Source organism: Lacerta agilis, chromosome 11 (assembly GCF_009819535.1).
Source record: "Lacerta agilis isolate rLacAgi1 chromosome 11, rLacAgi1.pri, whole genome shotgun sequence".
Lineage (NCBI taxonomy): Eukaryota > Metazoa > Chordata > Lepidosauria > Squamata > Lacertidae > Lacerta > Lacerta agilis.
Genome location: NC_046322.1, coordinates 29422962 through 29445933, shown reverse-complemented (window position 1 = coordinate 29445933; position 22972 = coordinate 29422962). Strand labels below are relative to the sequence as shown.

Here is a 22972-nt window from a genome sequence, read left to right as displayed (position 1 = left end):
TGCCAACAGGAGAAATGATTACTTCATACATCTCAGATGTCTAGAGAAGTTGGAAGGGGAAATCTTTCTCTATTAACTTTACTCTCCCTGCTGAAATATGAGAGGCCCCATCAGCATGGGCATTCCATGGGCTCCTAAAGACAAACCTGTTTAGACAAGCATTCCTCTGATGCCCTGATTTGAACATCCTGCTTTATTTGCTGTTTTAACTCTTTCAACAGGGTTGTTTTACTGTACATTTCAACTATGGCTGTTTATTTTAATGCTTTGATTGAATTGTTTTATGGGTGTGTTTATATGTTTAGTATTTTTATTTATTTATTTGTAAACTGCTTAGCAGCAGTATAAATAATCTAGACTGTGTTTTGACTTGAGTCCAGAATACCCCATTTATTCTCCCCACTACATGAGGAGCAGAGGGTGAAAAGGAAAACTCTGCCAGGCACTTTGCCTCTTTGGCACCCTCCAAGTCAGAAACAGAAGAAGCTGAAAAGTGTGCACCTCTAGTCTTTTGGAAAGGATGTTCCTCCTCAAGGTGAAGAAAAATGCCACTGAATGCAATCAGATCAACAGAAGTTTGAGCAATGCAAAACCTTAGGGCAAACAGCAGTGGCCACCAGGCTGCTGGTCTCCTTTGAAAACCCATAGGCTCTCTTCTAAAAAATGCACAAGGCCCTGCTTTGTAAAACAACAGTTCTCCACTTACAGCTTCCTTGCAGAGCTTTGTATCATCAGGAAGCAACGTCACTTTCTCCATCACTTGCAAGGCTCTGTTCAGGTACCCGGGGGTCCAAATGAGCGGCATTTTGTGGTACACAGCTCGTAGCCCCTTGTGCAGCTCCACTTTTCCTGTTGTTGTTATTAAAACAGACACTGTGAATGTTACTGCATTATTTAAAGTAGAAAGCACCGTTAAAATTGGAAGCCTATTTCCCGTACTCAAAGTAGACGAGATGCTAAACACATCACTGTGAATCATGTCAGTGTCTTTACTTGGACAGCAGATCCAGGGCGCCTGAGTCTTCACTGGGGCTACAGCATGTTGGAAGGGAAAGCTTAATTATTTTCTCCCCTGCTGTGGTCCTGATGAAAATCTCCACTTGTTTGCTATCAACATAGCACCAAGGGAAGAGTTTTGTCAGGACAATGGTGTGAGAGGAAAGAGTTAAACCTCTGCTTCCATTCCCACCTCAGTTTGGCCTCAAATAGTGGTTGTTTGCCCCTGGAAAATGAGTAGAAGTCAGTCAAAAAAGCAACAATGGTGTCTTCCTGTCTCTTTCTTGCCACATTACCCCCCTCCCCCACAACAAAAACCCCTCTTGAGGCCAGGTAGACCTCAATAACAGCATGGAGGCTTCAGCTAGAGGAGTGGGAATCCTTACAGTCTCCTTCTCTGCTTGATCATATTTGTAAGTTTCCTGAACTCGGAAAGAGCAAAGCAATGTTCAAAATATTCACACTAGTTTGTGTATGGTGAGGGGAGTTGGAGGATAGTGTTAGACTTAACTTGCACATGACATATTAGCGTCCTTTATTACCTAGAGACAATATTTGGTTTCCTTGATTATTGTATACTCATAGCACCAAGGGCTGCAACACATATTACTGTTTTCCCAAGTACAGGAAGTTACACAGATGTCTTCAGGCACATATCTGTTTTTCTATATTGAAAGACCTTGTAACACTTCAAGTTGTCCTAAACTATGTGTGGATTAAAACCTGAGCAATGGCTAACCTAAAATTATTTATTAGCAGGATCCCCCCCTTGCTGTTGTCTCTCTGGTGAAACCCAATCATTGATGTTAAACATTTCAGATGTGGCCTTGCTCGTCTTTCTGGAGTTTCTATCACCTTTAACTGTCTACGTTAATCACAAAGGTATATCTAACAATGCAAACCACTGTGACACACCTTCATCTCTCTTCCCCAAACAGGGAGGCCACAGAGAAGCACGGGAACGTGTGTGCAAACAAAAGCTCGTTGGGCGATTGCTAAATATAAACTGCTAAGGTGCTCCAGGCCAGTCTATGCCCACAGACATCTTTCACTCTTTGCAGAAGTCTAGTCCATTAGATCTGGCAAGACTGCAGAATGCGTGACATAGCAGAAAATAGCTTTTGATCTTCTGAATCTCAATGTCAGCGGGGTCACTAGCACACAACAGTAAAATGATTTGCTAAGTGCAATGCCTTCCTAAATTATTTGGGCTATATTTAAATATACATACATACATACATACATACATACATACATCTGCAGTAACCAAAGAGGGGAGGAATGCATTTATGTATCAATAGCTCAAGGGGGGGGGGAACCCCACAGTTCTGCCAATTTGCAGCAGTTTTCATCTTGGTTCTTACTGCATCTGCAGTTTTGTCTTTAAGTCAGGTAAAATCAGAATCAGCGCCCTAATCCTGACCTGTCATGGCCATTATTATCATTGTTAACAAGCTGTGAAACTTAGAGAGAGAGCAACTATCCAACAATTATTATTATTTTTTTGACAAAAACTGTATTGCACCTAAGGGTAAACATGCCATTAACAGCTAGGAATGGAGAAGGGCAAAACTTTCATGGACTTTTAACCTCGTATGAAATAAAATCATAATACAACATAAGAAGGGTCTTGAAACACGGGACTTCAGACACCGTAGCCTCAGAATTAACCCCCCCCCCCGCAAAGGTGTGGAATCTCAGTGGGTTTATGGAATCATGTGGAGAGACAGGATGAATAATTGCTCTGAAGTTGACACCCTTCCCTTTCCCTCCATGTCAATATATGTAGATTCTTATACCTGCTATTGGTATTCTGATGAATAGGAAGAAAACCATTCTTTATTTTAGGGATAGCGTTTCCGTGTGCTGCTCTGGTTAGCCAGAAGTGGCTTAGTCATGCTGGCCACATGACCCGGAAGCTGTCTGTGGACAAATGCCGGCTCCCTTGGCCTATAGAAAGAGATGAGCGCCGCAGCCTCAGAGTCGTTCGCGGCGGGACCTAATGGTCAGGGATCCCTTTACCTTTACCTAAGTTTTTAAAGGTGTGAATTCAAAATGCACCACAACCTGAAAAATCTGGTCCCATTCTGAGCTGGGTCCTGCCTCCTTCAAGCTTGGCCCAATTCAAAATAAACGCCACACCAAACCTCTGCTGGTGCTCTGCTCTCCCACTTTTCTTAAGGAATAAAAGGTCTTAGTCTGATACAGAAGAAACCTCACAAGGACTCATCTTAGATGCAAATGATGCCTAGAGCGTCATCTACTGCTAGGGATCATGGTGCTTGTAGTTTGAAAAACGCAAAAGGAAGGACTTCTTCACAGCACAATTGGGAGTCACAATATGTAGCAATAGCCACCAACTTGGATGTCTTTAAAAGGGGATTAGACAAATTAATAGAGGATACAGCTATCAAGGACTGCTATTTTTTATTAAAGTTGTATACTGTCTACACCTCTAGATCTCAGGGCAGTTCACAACATAAAATCAAAATATAAAAAAAGAAAATACATAATAGAAACAAAAACAGACAACCCAACTAGTCCTAAGGACTCAAGTACTTAAAGGACAATTACACAAACACACACACGCCATACCAGGTGGCCTTGCTCATGATTCCCTCGATGGACATGGTCTATAGGGCTGCTACACATGGCAGGGCCTTTTAAGTAGTGGCACCGTTGCTGTGAAACTCCCTCCCCACGGAGTTTCTTTTGTTGTTCAAGTAACAACTTAAAACACATTTATTTCATCTGGCCTCTGGACAAAATCAGAATTACTTTACTCTGCCATATCACTGTCTGTTAATACTATATCCGATGTTTTATTTTACTGTTATGTTTAATTGTGCATTTTTATGATGACTGTTTTTAGCAACCTCTGAGCTCAGCATGATGAATAAATAAGTGACCTTTGGTATCAAAGGCATCAGTGTATCTATGAATATCAGTTTATGGGGAGCACCAAAAAGGGGAGTGATGCTCAGGTCCTGCTTGTGGGCTTTCCAAAGGTATCTTTTTGGCTACTGTGGGAGGCAAGATGCTGGACTAGTCTTTTCTTATGTTCTTACTAGCTGCACACCCAGAAGAAAATGGCACCCTGTACATCACTTGCAGTAGCCTTGTAGGCCCTGTTCTGTGTCGAAGTGAACCATCCATCACTTGTTACCCTTTACTCGTTTTCCAAGGTAAGTATTCCTGCCCGCCCCCAACCTTGGGGATGATGGGTGGGGGTAGAGAAAGAGAGAGAACTTGGCAGGAAGCAGGGTTCATACATACAAAGCTCAGTTGATAGAGCATAAGACCCTTAATCTCAGTGCCGTGAGATCAAGCCCCATGTTGGGCAGAAGATTCCCGCATTGCAGGGGGTTGGACTAGACGGTCCCCATTGTGGTCTCTTCCGACTCTACAATTCTATGATTCAACCAACTGGGATTTTCATGCATTCAGCAGAAATTTAAAGCAGCAACAACATCCAGTTGATTTTTGAACCTCACACATCTCCGATTTATTTGGACTGCATGCCAAAACACAAAGCTTGATTTAGTTCTAATTTTGCAACCCGTCAAAGGCTGTAATAGAATTTAAATCAAAGAATCTCACTAATCCAGCTACTTTTAATCAACTGATTACAAGCAGCATGGTAAAATGCTTGTAATTAAACACTATATAACTTACCGAGAAGTGCTAAGCCATACAGCTGGGAACTGAATCCGACCGTGTTCGTCTGCTTCAGGCCTGCCAAGAAGAGGGACGCTCCGAGATTCCTCTCTTCCTCCCACTAAAAATAGCAAACATTGCTGTCACATTCGCTGTCATATTTGGTGCTTGGTTTTCACCACCATGCAAAATATATTCTCTGATACAGGCAGGCCCACATTGACTCTTCTGTAATGGAAGCTGCTAGTCAGATGAATGGAGCACGTACCCCTTTGTGTATCTTACCATCTGAGCCACAGCTTACCGTAAGTTCTGATTTGGTTGTCAAATACTTGTACATCACGTAGAGTGAGAGAAGTTGTGTAGAAACTTCATCAAAACTTTCCTGTATCATTATCTCAGTGACCACAGCCATCGCATCTAACAATAAACAAAACATTTAAAAATTAAAGGAGTGGTTTGCCAAGAGACTCTTCTTTCCACATTAGTTTCAAAAGACACGAGTGTGCTTTCCTCTTTTACACCGGAATCTTGATGTGCAAAAAAAATGCAGCATCAGAAGAAGAACTCATTTGCCTTTTTGCAGAACCAGGAAGCACATAAGGAAAACATCTGGAAGCAGTCACAAAGCTGGTGTATCTTATCTATGCAACAGTTCCGCTCTGTGCCAGGAGACCTTCCTCAAAATTAAAATGGGAGTGAGAGAGGGTAAGAGTCATGGTACGCAAGTGGGAGGCAAGACCACAGTACTTTACACATAAGGACTTTAAACTCACAAACACCCTAATCAAAGAATACTTCATGGACTGTGTTAACAAAGCTAACTCCAAAATGAATTCAGGGGCTATCAGCTTAAGGCAAGGTCTCTTGACAACAAGCCCTAAGTCTGCTGGAGGGCACAGCATCTCAATACCAGCAACAATGCACAAATTCTTGAATGATGTATCATCTGGAATTATTTCCTGAGTGGCTTTAGAAGTGCTTAAAGAAAGGATGGCACTTTCCACTAGGAGGCCGTGTCAGCTAAAAAACTTTGGAAAATAATGTTGCTACAGAGGAACTCTCAGTCAACCTTTGTTGAAATGCACTGGGTGATTTGATTACAGTAATAACCCCCCCCCCCCAACCTGCTCGATTTTAACCTCCTCTCTTGCAGAAGGGCTACAGAGGCTTAGTAGTAGACGAGATGCACTAGGCATGAAAAAGATCTCTGGCTCATGATTGGCACTGGGGTTGAGAAAAGAATCTTGCTGGAAACTCTGAAACGCTGGTGCCAGTTGATGTCAGAAATACTGAGCTGGAAGGATCAATGTCCTGACTTAGTAGAAAGGCGGGTTTCAGTGTTCTTTACTTTTTTTGGCTCCTCCCATTAAAACCATGGCAAATCAGATGAACAGAAAGAGGTCCAAAGGCAGCCATATATAAATAAGAAGAAACAGGGAAGATCATGATGACCAGCAGCTGACATATGCTTACTTACCTTCAAAATTCTCATCCTTTATAAAAGAATCCAACAATATATTGAAGGTAAAATAATCTGGGATAATTCCATACTGAACCTTCAAAAAAAAACAAGCAGAAAGCACAACAGTTATACTTCTAGCATCTCATCTCATTTTGGACTATGATACAATTGTGTAACACAGTACAGCAAGGCCAAGGGCATGCCTGGACCAGTAAATCTCCCACTTCTACTTGTCTTTCATTGCTTGAAATGGGACCAGGATGAAGAATGTCCTTTGGAACATACCACTGCCCAATACTGACCAGGCAAGTAGAAAACTGCAACTGCATGTAGCTGGCCATTCATCCCTTACTGCCTATCCACTTGGGCCTTCAGGTGTTCAAAACTGGTAGCACGGATTGTTCTGAGCTTTGTTCTTCAGGGGCAAAAAAAACCTAGTAAAGCCAAGTTTGCCGACTTACAGCAATGTCTCTGCTCTTAAGGTAGTCCTTTAACAAGAAGGAAGACAGAGCTCTACATGCAGCAATGATACTGCTGCCACAGCTTTTCTTCACCACCATGAAGTCTTTGTCTTGCTTTTCATTGATCTGGAAGGTGCTCTGGGAGCCTTTAAAGCTGAAGAGCAGGGTTTTAAAAACGCTTCACAGAAAAAGCAGTTGTAAACTTGTGCATTCATGCAACTAGCCCCCTGTATGCATGCATCCTTCCACCGTTCCCTATAGTTACAATTTTGCAGTAAGATTGCACAGGGATACATTTAGCGATGTGCAGTGTGGAAGAGCCCTTTATACTCTATGCCAGAGGCAAAGATTGCTCAGGGATGCCTGTCATTTCGCTGGGTTTCTTGCCAAACAGTACATTTTAAGGGTATGGCTCCTGCATAATTTCCCCCACAAGCCTTTCTTTCGGTCCTCTTAAGAATGTCTCTGCATCACTAAAGCAGGAGACATCATCCACTGCCAACTTAAAATCTAAGCTAAAAGGAGAAGCCAAAAAGCTAAACAATAAATGCTGCAAGGATCATGTGCCTCTGGGAATGCAAAGATGGTTATCTACGGGCAATTATTGCCCACTCCTGTTCAAAGCATTTCTGAGTTGGGTAGAAAATATCTTGTTGATGCTGCCTACAAGGCTCACAGCAGTTTCCACAATGCCATACTCGGAATAAATTAAATAATTCATTCAACACAGAACTTTAAAATAAGCAGTGGGCACAATCCAGACAATAAAGAACATTTTCAGGTCTGACTGATTCCAGCAGGAGATAAACATATAAGCATGGGTTTAACTCCCCACCCGCACCCTGGAAATAGCTGGGACTTGTTTAAATTTGGCTGGTCAGCTCCACTACGAAAAGGAAACAGCAGAGATTGCATGAAGTTTATTCAAAATTCCACACTTTCATCGTAAACAAAGAATGCAGTCTTCCGAACGGGAGACACATTCACACAAAGGTTTCAGATGTAGCTAACTTATGTATGTTTAACAACATTTGAAAAATGTCTTGTTAAAACATCACCTTATTTTGCAAAGTGTACAAAGCTTTATCCTTTCCCCCAAACTTCAGACATTGCCTGATCCAGCTATGGATGATCCAGTCTCTCAAGTAAAAGCAATTTGGGCTGTGGCGAAACCTAAGGGATGAGACAAAACATAAAGAATTCAAAGAGACCCAGGCACATGCTGGCCTACAAAGGTGTGTTAATTTATTAAACATAAGCAGTATAAAACACAGATTTTCTTTGTAGTTTCAGGGGGTAGATCTATAAAGAGAGCTGGATCCAGACTTATCCATATTTAGTGCAGACCTATTAAACAGGGCCTTGTTTGTTTAAAAGGAAGGGGGAAACATGAGAAAACTCTCTTCTAGCCGGTGTCATATAGAAAAGCACCACCACCCCTGCCTTCAAAATGCATTTTCACCTCTACCCTTGTGGAAGTGGCAGACATGTGGTGTGCATGTGTGAGCTTTTCGGCCCAGTGCCAGATACCTCCATGTTGTTTTTAAATGGCTACAGAAGGACCTAGTGCGGAATTCGACTAAGTTGTGTGCATGGAACAAGGTCCACTTGCATAATTGGCTTTCCCCCTTCCCTCCCTCGCTGCAAGCCTCCCACGACCTAAATATGTTCTGGAGCGGGATGGGACCCATAACAAGTTTAGGGGGCACATGGAGGGGGGGAGAAGAGTCCTGTTGATTTCATTCTGTATACACACACAGAGAGAGAGAGAGAGAGAGAGAGAGAGAGAGAGAGCGCTATGTTGAATTCTACCTTCATGTTCTATGAATGAGTTAGTATGTAAAGGTAAAGGGACCCCTGACCGTTCGGTCCAGTCGCGGACGACTCTGGGGTTGTGGCACTCATCTCGCTTTACAGGCCGAGGGAGCTGGCGTACAGCTTCCGGGTCATGTGGCCAGCATGACTAAGCTGCTTCTGGCAAACCAGAGCAGCACACGGAAACGCCGTTTACCTTCCCGCCGGAGTGGTACCTATATATCTACTTGCACTTTGACATGCTTTCGAACTGCTAGGTTGGCAGGAGCATGGACCGAGCGACAGGAGCTCACCCCGTCGCGCGGATTCGAACCACCGACCTTCTGATCGGCAAGCCCTAAGCTCTGTGGTTTAGACCACAGCACCATCCGCATCCCCTGAGTTAGCATGTAGGATACATCAAAATGGAGTTATGCAGGAGATGTACAAAAATACTGCCTCTCACATGTTATTCAGTTGTGAAATGGAAGTGCTTTGCAAGTAGGAAGCTGTGGAAACTTGTATGACAGCAGCATAATATGGAAGTTATTATCTGAAGCGCCTTCCTAAACTGAGGTAGCTATTTAGAAAGCGGGATAACAAAAGAAACAAACCTATTTCAGAAAGGTAATACTAATATTCCATAAACTATCAGGCTAAACAGCCCCTCGCATTGTCAGCTAATGGATTTTAGTATTCAGAACAAGCTGCAGCAGATCAGCTTCTGCCATTGTGATCTATCTATTATTATCACCGTGGCTAGGGTCAGGGGTTCGGCATTGCTGGGCACTTGCCAAGGCTCGCTGCCCAGCAGGGGCCCACTGCCAATCCCGTCAGCCTTCTTGAGCTGCTGTCGCCGCCTGTTTCCTTGCCCTCTCTCAAAAAGCAAGCAGTGAAATGAGTAAGGAGAGGCACTAAGCTCCACGTGTCTTCTCCTCTCCCGCTAGCAGCAAGTGCAGACTGGGCCCAGAGGGAGAAGCAAACAAAGGAGCAGATCAAGGTGGGTGAACTGTGCACATTCAGGGAGGGAGGCCTTCCGGGAATGTATTTCCCAAGGCAACCCTTCTCCCATTCCTTCCCACTCCAAAAAACAACAACACCCTGCACTGATTGTTGTAGCCTATTCTGTGCTGTCTTTTTATTTATTGTTGGCTATATTTTCGAAATAGAAGAGAAGTTACTTCCCGGTAGGGATAGTATTAATCGTGAGATGCAGCCCTGTTAGGCTTAAAGGGTGCTGTGGCAGGATTTATACATTGCACGCTCTGGCATGCGCACCACCAAAAAGCTTTTCCCAAATGGGAGAGCACGGCCTGTGCTGAAGCAGCATGCATTTGTGTTTTGAGATTTCTCTGTGCGGTTTACACCTCAACAAAAATAAATGTGCATTATATATAAATACAAATCTCACCTTCAACTCAGCTTGATTGCATATGCTACCATTATAGTGTGTGAGAAGCCTTTTGGCAGCAAGATGCAAAGCTTGAATTGGGCCCCAGAGCCTAGAATCAGGCTCTTTGTGCAAGACAATCTACAGAAGGTCAAGGCACAAAATCTGGTAAACCAAAGTAATCGCCCAGAGGAAGTCATCTTTCATGGACAAAAGAGGTCCAAAAATAAAAACACCACCAACAGTAGTGTTGAAATGCCACAAGGTTTTTAAGGCTAGATAACTACTTTACAGTGGACGCTAGTGGTTTCCAGACTAGGATTTAGAAATGGAAATGTTGGTTTAGGTTGTAGAAAAACATATAATTATCTTCAGTGTTCCAACAACTTTCTCATAAACTCCCATGCCCTTAAAGTGTTCCTAAAGGACACAGTTTTACAATTGACAGTTAAATCCGGGACTAGAAAATGCCAGACTGTATAAAGAAGAGCCACAACATTTTATGGGGGAAATTAATGGAATAAATTGTGTTTAATAGTAGGAAGGAACTGGGAGGCGGATGGGTAGGGCTGAAGGGGAGAAAGAACTCCCTCAACATTTGTCTCCATCATTGTCTGAGCATCAGACCGAAGAACCTAAAATCTATGTAACCGTGAGCAACAAGGGCTAGGAAGCATTAGATCAAACCCCCAGTGAGCTCTAGCCCAGACCTCTTTTTGAAGAACATCAGGATGAATGAACAGCACTAATACGCAGATGCTAGCAGCCTGGAGCCAAACTGCAGCACCATTTAGTGGTAGGATTGGTTCTTCCATCTGAATGAGCATGCTTTCCAGAACATTTATCAGACTATTATAGCCACCAACCCTTTTCACTTCCCTCTAGTGAGTTTCTGAGAATTGTCCCTTATGGCTACCGGCTATACAGATTACCAAGGGGAGGAGGGAGGTTGTTGCAGTCTGCAGTGTTAGTAGAGACCCAGCTGCTAGCTAAAGGATGTATATATGCTATGTTGTAAGTGACGGATTATCTCCCTTCATATTAATGCTAGACTTGTGTTTTTTTTAAGGCACATTTAAAATATCAAGCCATGAATGTCCATTTGGTTGATCTAATTGGTTCCTACACTTCTCGCTTGAACTCTGATATTAAGAACAGGAAGATCCTATATTTGCTTTCATTAGGGGCCTGGCTCAAAAATGCTTGCAGGAAGCATCAATTACAGGCAAACAGGCTGAATCATATTATGATGGATCAACTACCTAATTGGTACTGACTGGCTCACTAGCTAGCGAGAGAGAGAGAGAGAGAGAGAGAGAGAGAGAGAGAGGTCAGACACCAAGATCTGCGTCCAGTCACAAAGCACGGAAAATCCTGTATGGGGCCCCAATGATCTCCTAAGTTTCCTGTTCCAAACTGGCAAGTGTACGGGTGTGGCGATCACCCAAACTTAGGTATGGCATAGAAGGAGTTAAAAGGAATAACCAGTAAGAACCTTTAGGGGGCGGAGTTATGTGGGCTATATAAACCCCTCCTGGGGAAGGAAGGGGGGTCTTTTCTCTTGTCTTATGGTCAGGGTCTGGGTCTTTGTCTGGGGGTTTGTTGTGGGTATTGAGAGGCTGGAAGGAGGGTGGCAAGGGAAGGAGTAGGAACAAGGGCGGGAGAAAGCATTGGGCACTGTTGTTAACAAGAACACAACGAAGAAAGAACTGTTTATTCAGAAACCACATGCTTATGTACTAAACTTCAAATAAAATAGTTTTGTTCCAATATTCTCCTTGACTGAACGGAGTGAAGTAAATACCAGACAGACTGGTTGGTGGCAGCGGTTAATTAACAAAGTGGTGAGCGCAGGTATCAACGGACTGTTAAACGTCTGGGGGACCTGTGCAGGTTGAGCGAACCGCCACAACGGGTGAGATAGCGAGTGGTCAGAATCGTGGATAGCAGGACTGCAAGGCTGGATGCAAAAACAGGATGGGCCACAAGGTTCACTGTTAAGGAGGGAGTGTTGCTCCAACACTGGCCTGGAGCAAACGGAAAGGTCCTACAGAGTGAGGTGCATGTGAAAACAAGAAGCCTAGCTGAGAGTTGAAAGGACCACACACGGGCCAGAGCTGGAATGCTTCCTGCAGCCTTGGCTGCAAGATGAGATGCAGGTGGTGAGCCCTTTTTCTTCCAAGTGACTACCTAGCAGCCACACTTGACAGCCAGCCACCTGTGGTAGTTTGTGAATCCAGTAATCTTTGTCACGACATATGCTGCCTTCAGTTTCTTGAAGGAAGGTGGAGCAAAAAACAACAACAACCAATAGTTAAATAATCTATGCACATACAACTGCCTGCACAAAGGGTCTGGTACATGCAATTTGGAACTCAATACATTTAAACATTGCTGCATGCTAGCAAACTGTAATGTCTTGAAATATTTACTTGTATTCTAAAAAAAAAAATTCTAACAGAAACAAATTTAAAGCTTTGAATTCATTTAAATACAACATTTAAACAACACTAAGCATAGTTCTCCATTGATTTTCCCCTCTACTCCATTACTTAAATGCTCTTGGCCATTAGCAAAGCTCTTGAGATATTTATACAGCATGTAAAATTAACGTTCTGTACTCTGTGAAGTTTGTTGGCTGAATATATCATGTTGTTAAATCTGATCTCTAGAAATTTAGGACATTTTGCAGGGGGAGGGGGGGAATGAGTTGAGGAAACTTACAAGTCCCCAGTCGGTGGAGATGCTACACATTTGTCTTAAAAATAAAAGTATTTAGAGTATCTGTTTACCAGCAGCTTAAAGCACAGATCTGATGACAGGGATATGCTTTAGAGAGCACTGCATAGTATTGCAATTAAAACATAAGAATATATTTACTGCTAAGAAAACCAGAGTTCAGGAACTGGAAATCTGATTCCTCAGAATTTCCAAACGCTGCATTTTAATGCAAAACACACACCAAACACTATTTGCAAAGGGTACCACCAGCTCCCCTTGGGAATGGAACAAGTCACAGTCCTGGGTGGCCACAAGAGGAATGGCTTGGGAAGACATGAATGATGTCATGTCTAGTATAACTTCTCCCTAGCAACAGGATTAACATTTGAAAAGGGGAGGAGGGCTTCAAAGAAAGGAAAACAGAACCCACAACATACCGTATTTCCTAACTGCCCGTGGGTGTGTGTGGGTGTGTGTGTGACAGGCCTCTTGCTAGTTGTGACAGACAGGAGCACACAAAGAAAGTAAATGCAAACATACACACACCCAGCTGACAAGTGGCTTACAATAGTTGGGGGTGGGGGAGCATTGGGGGGACTTACTAAAAATATGAATGAGCTAGGCAGCTTTGATTAACCAAACAGCAACACCAGAGCACTGTGGGTTATGTTCATGACACCACCTCCAGTTTCATATGCCTCCCAGGTATCACTTTGAGGCACAGCAGGGCAGGAATAGAACAGATACAGAAAGAAAGAACTGCCCCTACTAAGAAGATGTGGAGTTTTCAGGTCCATGCCTTTTCCAACAGGAGTTCTGTCTGTGGCCCTTAAATCTTAGCATTAACAACCGTATCAGCCCAAGATACCAGCCCATAGTGAGCAACAATTCCTACTGGGTATGTCAGTTTCTAGACCCAACAAGTAGCTTTCACTCAATATTCCCCTGTCACAACGTAGGTAGTCAAGGAACAACTGGTGAGATTTGTAGCTTCAAAAGTTATACAAACATAAAATCATGGTTCATTTGAATCATGAATAGCTACTGTAGAATCAAGGACATATCACCAAATTTCTGGACAACTCTACAGCCATTTTGAATGTTCCCCATCCTGCCCTCACTGTGTGTGTGGAAACATGTGAATTCTGAAACATGGTAGGAAATCCTTCAAGAAAAAAATATTCTCCAGTACTGTACCATAAACTTCCTACAAAATTCATTTGTTCCCTTACTAAGGTTATATTGCAGAAAGGTTGGCTGACAACTGCTTTGCTCTTATCTACAAAGCCAATTTTGGGGGGGGGGCTCATTTTGCCCCTCATATTCTTAAGCCAGAGGATTCTTTATGATTTAGGATTCAAGCTGAAATGGGAGGTTTCAGGGCCTTTTTAAGAGCTGTTTCTATGGTTGCTTCCTCTCTCTTTTTGGTTGTTGTTCCTTCCCCCTTTTCTCTTTATGTTGCCTGCAGACAGAGTTCATCTGGTTTTGTCTTTCCATGGCACCATTTTAGATGCTGGATAGATAAATATTATTTTTCTTTAAGCAGAGAGAACAGTTTTGTTTGCCAATATCAAAGCATGAAATTAAACCAGTCTTGTTACTCTGGTACATAATAATAATTGTCTCCAGATAACCAGTCACAGCCATTGCCAAGGGAATGGCAACCAGAACACAGTCTTCTCCCTGTGATAAATAAAGGCTGAACATCCATCCCTCTCTCGCCCTCCTCTTTAGCCTGGGCTAGGGAAGAGATATTGGATTATTCTGTAAAGGAAGGATAATGGATGTTAGAAGTAGCAGGATCTGGCCTGGGTGGGGCAAATGCCACTGGCAAATAGAGCAACCAGTGGGCAGCAACGGTCCCTTCCAACTCTGCAGTTGTCAAGGTGATTAACTGCCTAGAAATTCACTCTGGGGCGATTATGCCTGTTTAAAGTGCTATTTGGGAAGAGTGGCCGAATATCAAAGCACCAAAATGATTTTTTAAAACAACTTCAGGTGGATTCAGACAAACAACTGAGGTAATGATTGAGACAGTGACTAACCACTGGAAAGCCAGTGTGGTGTAGTGGTTAAGAGCGGTAGACTCGTAATCTGGTGAACTGGGTTGGCGTCTCCGTTCCTCCACATGCAACTGCTGGGTGACCTTGGGCTAGTCACACTTCTTTGAAGTCTCTCAGCCCCACTCACCTCACAGAGTGTTTGTTGTGGGGGAGGAAGGGAAAGGAGAATGTTAGCCGCTTTGAGACTCCTTCGGGTAGTGATAAAGCGGGATATCAAATCCAAACTCTTCTTTTTCTTCTTCTAACCACTAAAGGCATGGATCACTCATGTGACTATGTGACTCATCACTGTCAAATAGCTATGGTGTAGAAGTCAAAGGAACTCTAGGTAACCTCACCTTTTGGTGGCTGCGGCAGACACCCCTTTGTGCCTTTCTGCCTTTCTGAATCAATCGTCAACTGGTTTCATTTGGGCTGTTTCCAGCACAAGTGACTGAAGGATTGGGATGATCACTTCTCTTGTTGATAGCTCCATCTATATATATAAAATGCAAGTGTCTCTGCGTCCAGTCCGTGTGTCTCTGGGTTTGCGCTACTGCGCATGTGCCCCAGGGACACAGGGATTGGATGGAGAGAGATTGGGCCGCGAGCAGCGTCGGCAGTTGAAGCGGGCGGTTGAATCGGAACTCTGGCTCTCCAGAAGATTGGGGAAGCTGAGGAGGAAGGCCACGCTGCTGCTCCCACCGCTACATTCTTCCTTGACATCCGCCGGCCTTGGGGAATTCTGACGGGAAGCTGCTGCTTCACTCAGCCTCAGCGTGTGCCCCCTTGCCTTGGGGGGCATCATCCTGCATGCCCGCCGCCCTCTTTCCCCCTTCACACAAAAATGCCTCCCCAGGCAGGCCCCACTTCTCCCAAGTGTGGGGCAGCACCCGCCGCCCGGCCCCTTTCCAGCGCGCGGGGCTTACTCACCGGGACTCAGACACACGAGGAGGAGGACCAGCGCGAGCGCAGCCCACGAGAGCGCCCGCCGCCCGGGCACCATTTTGGCGGGAATCTCCTTCCGGCCGAGTTTCGCCTGGCGCTGCTCTCTCCCTTCGTTTGCAGGGAGAAAACCGAGAGGCGGCTGGTGCTCTGGACGCGGGGAGGAGCCGAGGAGGGTCTTGGGCCGGAGGGGAGGGAAGGAGGGAGCGCGCGAAGCAGCGGGCAGGGCGAGCCAGGGGCTGGCGGAGAGGCTGAGCTGGGGGCGCGGTGGGCGAAGCGACTGCAGCCCACCTGGATATGCATGGACGTTGCCCAGCATCCGTAGAGGAAGGGGGGGAGAGAAAGAACCGCTCGGCAGGGTGTTTGTGTGTGTGAGAGAGAAGGGGATTTGTGAAGCAGCAAAGCGGCAGCTGGTGTGCTTCCCACATTCCAGATGCGTTTCGTTTGGTCGCTTCGGAGCCACCTGCTCAATGCTCATTGAGCCTCCGTGGCGTTTGCATAAAGGTTGTGCGACGCCTGCTGCTTATTGAGCATGTATGCTGGGGTTGTTATCATAGGAGCCAACTTCTTGGGGGCCGAGGTCCCTGTCCCCCCCTTGAGATATTTGAGGGTGCTTGCCCCCGACCACAAGATGATGGACACTGCCATTCAAATCATAATAATAAAGGTAAAGGACCCCTGGACGGTTAAGTACAGTCAAAGGCAACTATGGGGTTGCTATGGGGTCTCACTTTCTAAACACCACCCCCCCCCCGACAAAAAAGAAGAAATATTTTTAAAAACTGAGTTTTTTAAAAAAATTCACCACATATGTTCTAGCGCCCGTTATTTTAACGGGCTGAAACCACTAGTCAATAATAATAAACACCAGCATAAGTAGAGAGAATGAGCTGTACTCACGGCAGAGCCAGGTTTGGGTACTGTAGGTTACTGTGCTCAGGTGACTGTTGGTAGCAGTGTGTGCATGACCATGTGTAAGGCTCCCTAAGGACCCAACACTCCATTCAATAAGGGTCTGGTTCCTTTTTGTCCATTTTAGTTCCCCATGACCTGGATGAAAACTAAAAAAAATGGCATAGTAGATGCTTTTAAAAATATGTATTACTACTATTACTATTATTATTAGTCAACTGAAGGAATTGTTAGTAAATCTCTGCTCAGAAATCTCAATAACAGGATATACCGGTAACTAGGCTGTGCAATATGTACAAGGACCAGAGGAAGACCGAGGGTGGAATGCGTAATCTATTTATCACAGTCCCTGCACAAACCTTACTGAAAGGAAAGAGAGCTGTGTGGAACAGTGCTTGGTGGATTGCATCTTAAGACTACAGGAAGCCAGCTATGATAAGCGAAAGGATACCCAATGAGTTAAATGAAGAGGGGACCCCCTGGCACTTCTTGTGTACTGAATGGAAAGACCATGAGGTTTCCCTGTGGCTTTCTGCTATCTTTATTCCTCCACATTCCTTATCACCTATTCTTTCAAAAGGAAAGATCCCTAAAGAGCCCCACTGTAGCTCTGGCTTTCTAGTCTTTAATATTTATGCAAAGAAATCAATCCGACAGATCCTCAGAGCCACTGAACTGGAAGGCATTTCCAAACTCTACCTATCAAGCAGCGGAGGATGACTAAATCATAATCACCCCAGGATTACGCTGAAATTTCTCCGAATAAGATAGAGAAAGCTCCATGTAAGAAACACTGTCACAGCCTGTGAATTCTTCAGAAGACCACATTTCCTTGATCAGCTGCATCAGCTGTCAAGGCTTCATTCTCAAGCAGCAGCCAGGATTCGAGCACAAAAGAAAAGCTCACTGGATGAAGAGAACCAGTGGAGCAAGACACAGAGGAGCTGGTTTCAGAGCCAAGCCCCTTTAAGTCAGAGACCTCTGAACTGAGAATTCCCCTAAGACAGATTCTTTCTACACCCTGAGACTCCTCAGTGCCTGAGCCCCATCCCAGCAGGCACAGACTGAGAGGTGGCAGAGTGCTAGGCCCTATGCCAGAGGACTACTTTTTTTAAGGCTGTCCATTGTTGGCAAAGAAGCAGAGTCTGGGAGGAGCAGCCTGGGTCAAGAGGGGTAAAAGGTCTCCCTTGACCTCCAGGCTTGTCTGAGCAAGTTGACTGCTTACCTCTAGAACTAGCCAAGGTCCTGTAACTCAAGCCTGACTATGCGACCCTGGGACGTTACACCAAAACTTAAGTGCAAAGAACATGAATGCAATACCGGGTCTGGAAGGCCACAGCTCAGCTTTTTCCAGCTCTTGGAGCAGATGAGAGAAGTAGAATGTGCTACCTGCCAGAAAGTATTAAAAAAGGGGACCAGACCAGAATCTCTGTTTCAACTCTGTAAGAGGAATGGAGGATCTGATATACACCGGTGATTGAGAGTTTGGAGCCACAGCCAATAATTCACTGAGATTAGTTGAAGAGGAACAAGAGGATATAATTTGTGTATATGCCCTTAAAAGCAGAAGAAACAACACAAGGATCAAGGTAAATCAGATCCATGTGTCTTAGTGAAATGCAGTGGCATACATTGCATGTATGCATTCCAAAAATCTGCATGTGAGCATTTATTTTTCTAAACAGATTTCCTGTCCTACCTCCACCCCGGTTTACTTCAGATTTTAACATAATTTCAGAGGAAACTAGACAGAAAACAAATGCTTCAATTGCTGATGAAGCTTTCAAACTGCCAGAAATAAGCTGATCTACTGGAATGAATCCAAAGCCACTTCACTTTGTAAATGCAAGTCATAGCTCTGTGAGTTAAAGCTTTAGCTTTAAAAAAAAATAATGCCACGTTCTCTCTTCCCAGGCATATTTTTAGGTACAAAGCTTAATAATCAAATAGATTCCAGGGAGGCTTAGTATAGAAACTAGAGGGCTTGGGAGGACACCACCAGGAAATCTCCTTTGTCTGCCATTTCAAGCTGTAAGCAGTGGAAGAAATCCCCTGCATTATAAAATAAAATATAAAATAAAAAAGGCCCAGGAGCACTGATCACGTCTCACTGTCAAAAGAAAACTGCCCCACAAAACCCTTTGCTTCTTGAAAGTTGGCTTTTAATCATCCATGAGTAAAAGAAGCTTTCCTTTTATCTCCTGGCCTATGTCAACCTTGCATCCATTTATATGTATGCATGCACATGCCCCCTCCTTTTCAAATCCTTGTACAACCTATTCAGTGCACAAGTTCTTATAGGAACAGTGCACACTTTAACTCTACATGCCAGGGAGTAAAAGAAGGGATACCCTCCCAACCCAGCTTTGTAAAAAATAAAATTTCCAATGGCATTTAAGGAAACATTTCCTCTGCGCAATGTGTCACAAATCTATTTAACAGCGATGGCAATTACTACTATTATTTAAACCTTTTACACAGCTACTGAAATCAAGGGGAAAGGAGAGAATTTCAAACCAAATAAGGACAAAGAAGTAGCTTTCTTCTTTGTCCGCTTCCCCACTGAACTAGGCCTGTTATTTACATTTTCCAGTAAATAAACTATGAAAATGCAATCATTATTCACCCACTCTTTGAAGAAAGGCTATCAGACCTGCAGGGGTTTTTTTAGCCAAGATTTTAGAGAGATAACATTAATTTTAAATATTTTGTTATAACCACTAAAATGGAACATAAAGGCTATTTAAAAAAACAAACAAAAAAACAACCAACCTAATCTACTGAGTATCGAAAGGAAATTTCCTTCAAAATTATGAAATGTAACCCAATAAATCTGCATATAGGATAGATTTGCTATCTGTTTAATTATATGGATCTCAATGTGGGCAATCGCTGGATGATTTGGCCCAAATTAAACACATGCTTGAATTTGGCTGGCGCTTGCTAGATAATTGCATCTAACGTAGTACAACAGCCCATATAGAATAATAAGAGTTGGAAGATACCTCAAGGGTCATCTAGCCAACCAAATCATCTAACCAATGATTGGCACAGTCGGCTTAGACATCACTTCTCATATGTTGGGGCAAGGGGGAAAGAAGGGTGAGTTGTGGTATAAATGCCTAAAACTCCAAGGTTCAATACACACATCCTTTAGAGACTGCCTCATTTCGTTGCACTGTCATAACTGTACCATTTATGCACCAAGCTAAAATGCAACAGCATTATCAGCTGCTGGCCACAGTTGTGGAACTACCGTACCTCCAGAGGTCTGCCCAAGCCCACTCCCAAGCATCCGTCCGGAACCCTGAATCTTGTAACTACTAGCTGCATGGCCTCAGCCTCAACACTAGCCTAGCTGAAACTAGCCAATCAGAAACTCCTCAGGCACAGGATTATGATATGTTGCCTCTGGAATAAAACACAGATGCATCAGACCAGATGTGCTCATGCACAGGATTTCCCTATGCAGATGTCAACTCCGGTTCAGTACTGTGCAAGATGCTGGCAGCTAGGACCAGATGCATAGTCCCACTGCTATGCATGAAAAATACCTGAATAGGATCAAACCCTTGACCGTAGCATCTAACCCACAGGTCTCCACAGGTACAAAAACACAAGCAACAGTTTGGCTCAGTTTTCCATTTTCTTTACATCTTAGGTTTATTATTATGATGCAAGAGAGTTTCAGGATTTTGCTTGTTTGTTTTAAACCCCCAAACATAGCTTTGGAGTCTTCTTTAAAAATTAAAAAATCCTCAAAGGATAGGAAAGAAGAAGAAAGACCAATGTTTCTCTTTCGTTGTCATCATTGTTCAGTGATGTATGCCTAAAGAACAAACATTTTAAAAACTAGTTTCCCTGAGGTTTTGCTCTCCTGTAATCTCCCTCCCATTCTTCCTCTCCTTCTGTAAATATATGTGTGTGTGTGTGTGTGTGCTTTTTTCATGTATAAATAAATATTGGATACTGTTTTCACTGTAAAGCTACAAACACTTTGAAATACTTAAGAAACCAAACTGGGAAATGTCTTTCTTTTAAAAACAAAACCAAAAAAACACTACTCACACTAAAGAAAACCGTCATTGAGGATTTCTTCCTCTTAAAAATTACTTATGGGCTTCACCCAGTTGAAAATGACTGGATTTGAATACAAATTCCTTTAATAATCTAGTGTTAGAGCACACACTCTGATAGGCTTGTGAAAACACTGGAGGATGATGGAGTGAGCTGTTACTATAGCAACCTGAAAAGAGATTCTCTGGTGCTTTCCATAGTCCCAGCAAAACTACAATAAAGTCTAATTTACAGCCAGACATTTGCTTGAACCATATTTCCCCCTGTTGTTTATGTCATGTATATTATTATTTTTAATGAGTCATTCAAAACATTTAACTTCTTACTTTGGAAACATTATCCAAACATCAGCAAGTCTGTAATGCACCAGATAAAACTCATACAAGTACTGTTTCCCCCCAATAATGCTTAAAAGGTCAGGTTTACTAGTTAGCTGCATTCCTTCTTCAGTGAAAATTATACAGAGCCATAACCGCAAACAGGATAGAATCGGTATTCCAATTTCTCCCCTTGACCCACTGTAGATGTATGTAGTTAACCAATTCCTCACTATAATAAGGGCACATTGTTGTGGCAGCTATCAACTCTGAATGAGGGCACAGAGCACAATTAGAGAGGAAGATATATCTGTTCAAGAGCAGGCAGCAAACAAGTCTACGCTACTAACTAATCACATACTTAAGCTGCAAACACTTCATGCAGTGTCAAATAGGGCAAGTCATCAATGTTTAAACAAGGCCTCTGAAAAATGCCTGTATTTTTTAACGACATGAGAGCCTGAAATGCTGAACTGTTTCTGTAATTACCAGAAGAAAGCAAATAATGTAAGGGTAGGAAGCCTTCAGAGATATGTTTTCCATATCTCTGGAAAATGTTTCCCATGGCATAACAACACAACAGGTAGACATTGTTTGTTTGTTCGTTTGTTTGTGTGAATGAACAGGATAGCACATCCTAGATCTTCAGAGTTATATTTCATGTTTTGAGCTGAACCGTGATGTAATTTTCAAATTCTAGTTGTGCGCCGTTGCTGTTTTAATGAGAATGGCAATCTTAAAACAGTTTGGAAAATCCCAAACCCTAAAGTAAAAGGCTAATAAAAGTTCATTAGTAGTACTAGTAGTCTTTCTATGACTTTGTTGTTCCATTACTTTTTGGATCTATCATTTTCAAACATACTGAGGGCTGACTGTGGCAGACTGGAGTTGGAGCCCAAAATCTTTGGTTCAGTAGATTATAAACCTGATGACAGGACCTGCGTTGTTATTAAATCTTTGTACAGCACCTGGAAAACTTAATTTAAAAACTTGGTAACTGAATTTAAATTTGGTATGATATAATATGAAAGGAACACGCATCACATGGCTCTGCTATTAGTTCAAAAATGCTCATTTGTAACTACATGACTTTTTTAAGCCATGCTAGTGTGGTATCTTTTTGTACCCTCTGCCCCTCATTACTTCTGTACAGGGCAGCTGCTGCTATACTCGTTCGTTCCTACCCACTTAATCTCCTAATTCTTCACTATGACAACCATATTCCACTGTGTGCGCCTGCCCCCAGCACTGCACCAATCAAAAATGCCAGAAATATAATGGATGAGATGAAATGTCAAGAAAAACAAATGGAGGTCTTGTATTAAAAACAAATCAAGTCTCGCTTCTTTTTACATTCAAACACAGGTTAGGAACACATGGATCTGATGTTTTGAGGCTTCGAACCCAGGGGAATACGGGTGTGCAGGGCATACCAACAATGCCTTACTCCTGGGAAACAGTCATGAATATGTTACCAAAATCAGCATCTCTGATTAATGATGCACCCAAGATGTCTACCTTCAAGCTGTGCTGCAGCTCATGACTGTGAAGTCACATGTCAGGTTCATCATGAATACGTAATTAATTTTAAAAGCCTTATTGTATTGAACAATATTACACTGCCTCGATTATACCCAGGAGGTAATAGGGCTCTAACAATAAATTGTTGTACAATTAGCTCCATCTGCCTCCTTTGGTTATTAGCGCTGGTGACACCTTTCTTCCTATGAGTCAGGATTAGATGCTAGGGAGCTCTCTTTACTGGGAGAATGAAGAAAGCAGAGCCAGCCTCTCCCTCTGTGTGTGTGTGTGTGTGTGTGTGTGTGTGTGAGAGAGAGAGAGAGAGAGAGAGAGAGAGAGAGAGAGAGAGTGCAAATGAGAAAGATGGTGAGCACAGGTGACTATATTTTAAGTGAGCACATGCAGCGGAGAGGTGTGCTGGGCCATTTGTGAAACACTGCTGGTAGTAAAGTACCCTGGGAGGTGAGGGAAAGCTCTCATTAAATTTCTGATAACCAGCTGCTATTGGATGATCCCTCAAGAGATAAGAGTTTTACAGCAGTGTGGAATAGATAAGGGAGCTGGCCTAAATCAACTTAATCAATTAATCAGTGGTCTCAGCCAGCTCTGCTATTATGCAGAGTAGGACAGCCGCCTTGGGCAGCTGACTGTGGGTATCATGCAAATTGCTAAAA

At 43.2% G+C, this 22972-nt stretch overlaps 1 protein-coding gene across 2 annotated transcripts in view; it reads right to left on the bottom strand.

Moving 5' to 3' along the window:
• The window catches only part of MRPS27 (mitochondrial ribosomal protein S27), a 52267-nt gene that overhangs the window by 7512 nt on the left and 21783 nt on the right, over positions 1-22972 (bottom strand). For both annotated transcript variants that reach the window (XM_033163735.1, XM_033163734.1), the window contains 5 exons: positions 7638-7752; positions 6134-6212; positions 4958-5073; positions 4672-4774; positions 707-849 (listed from right to left, as the gene is read on the bottom strand). In XM_033163735.1, the coding sequence (XP_033019626.1) occupies positions 707-849; positions 4672-4774; positions 4958-5073; positions 6134-6212; positions 7638-7752 (556 nt within the window). The remainder of the gene's footprint in view (positions 1-706; positions 850-4671; positions 4775-4957; positions 5074-6133; positions 6213-7637; positions 7753-22972) is intronic.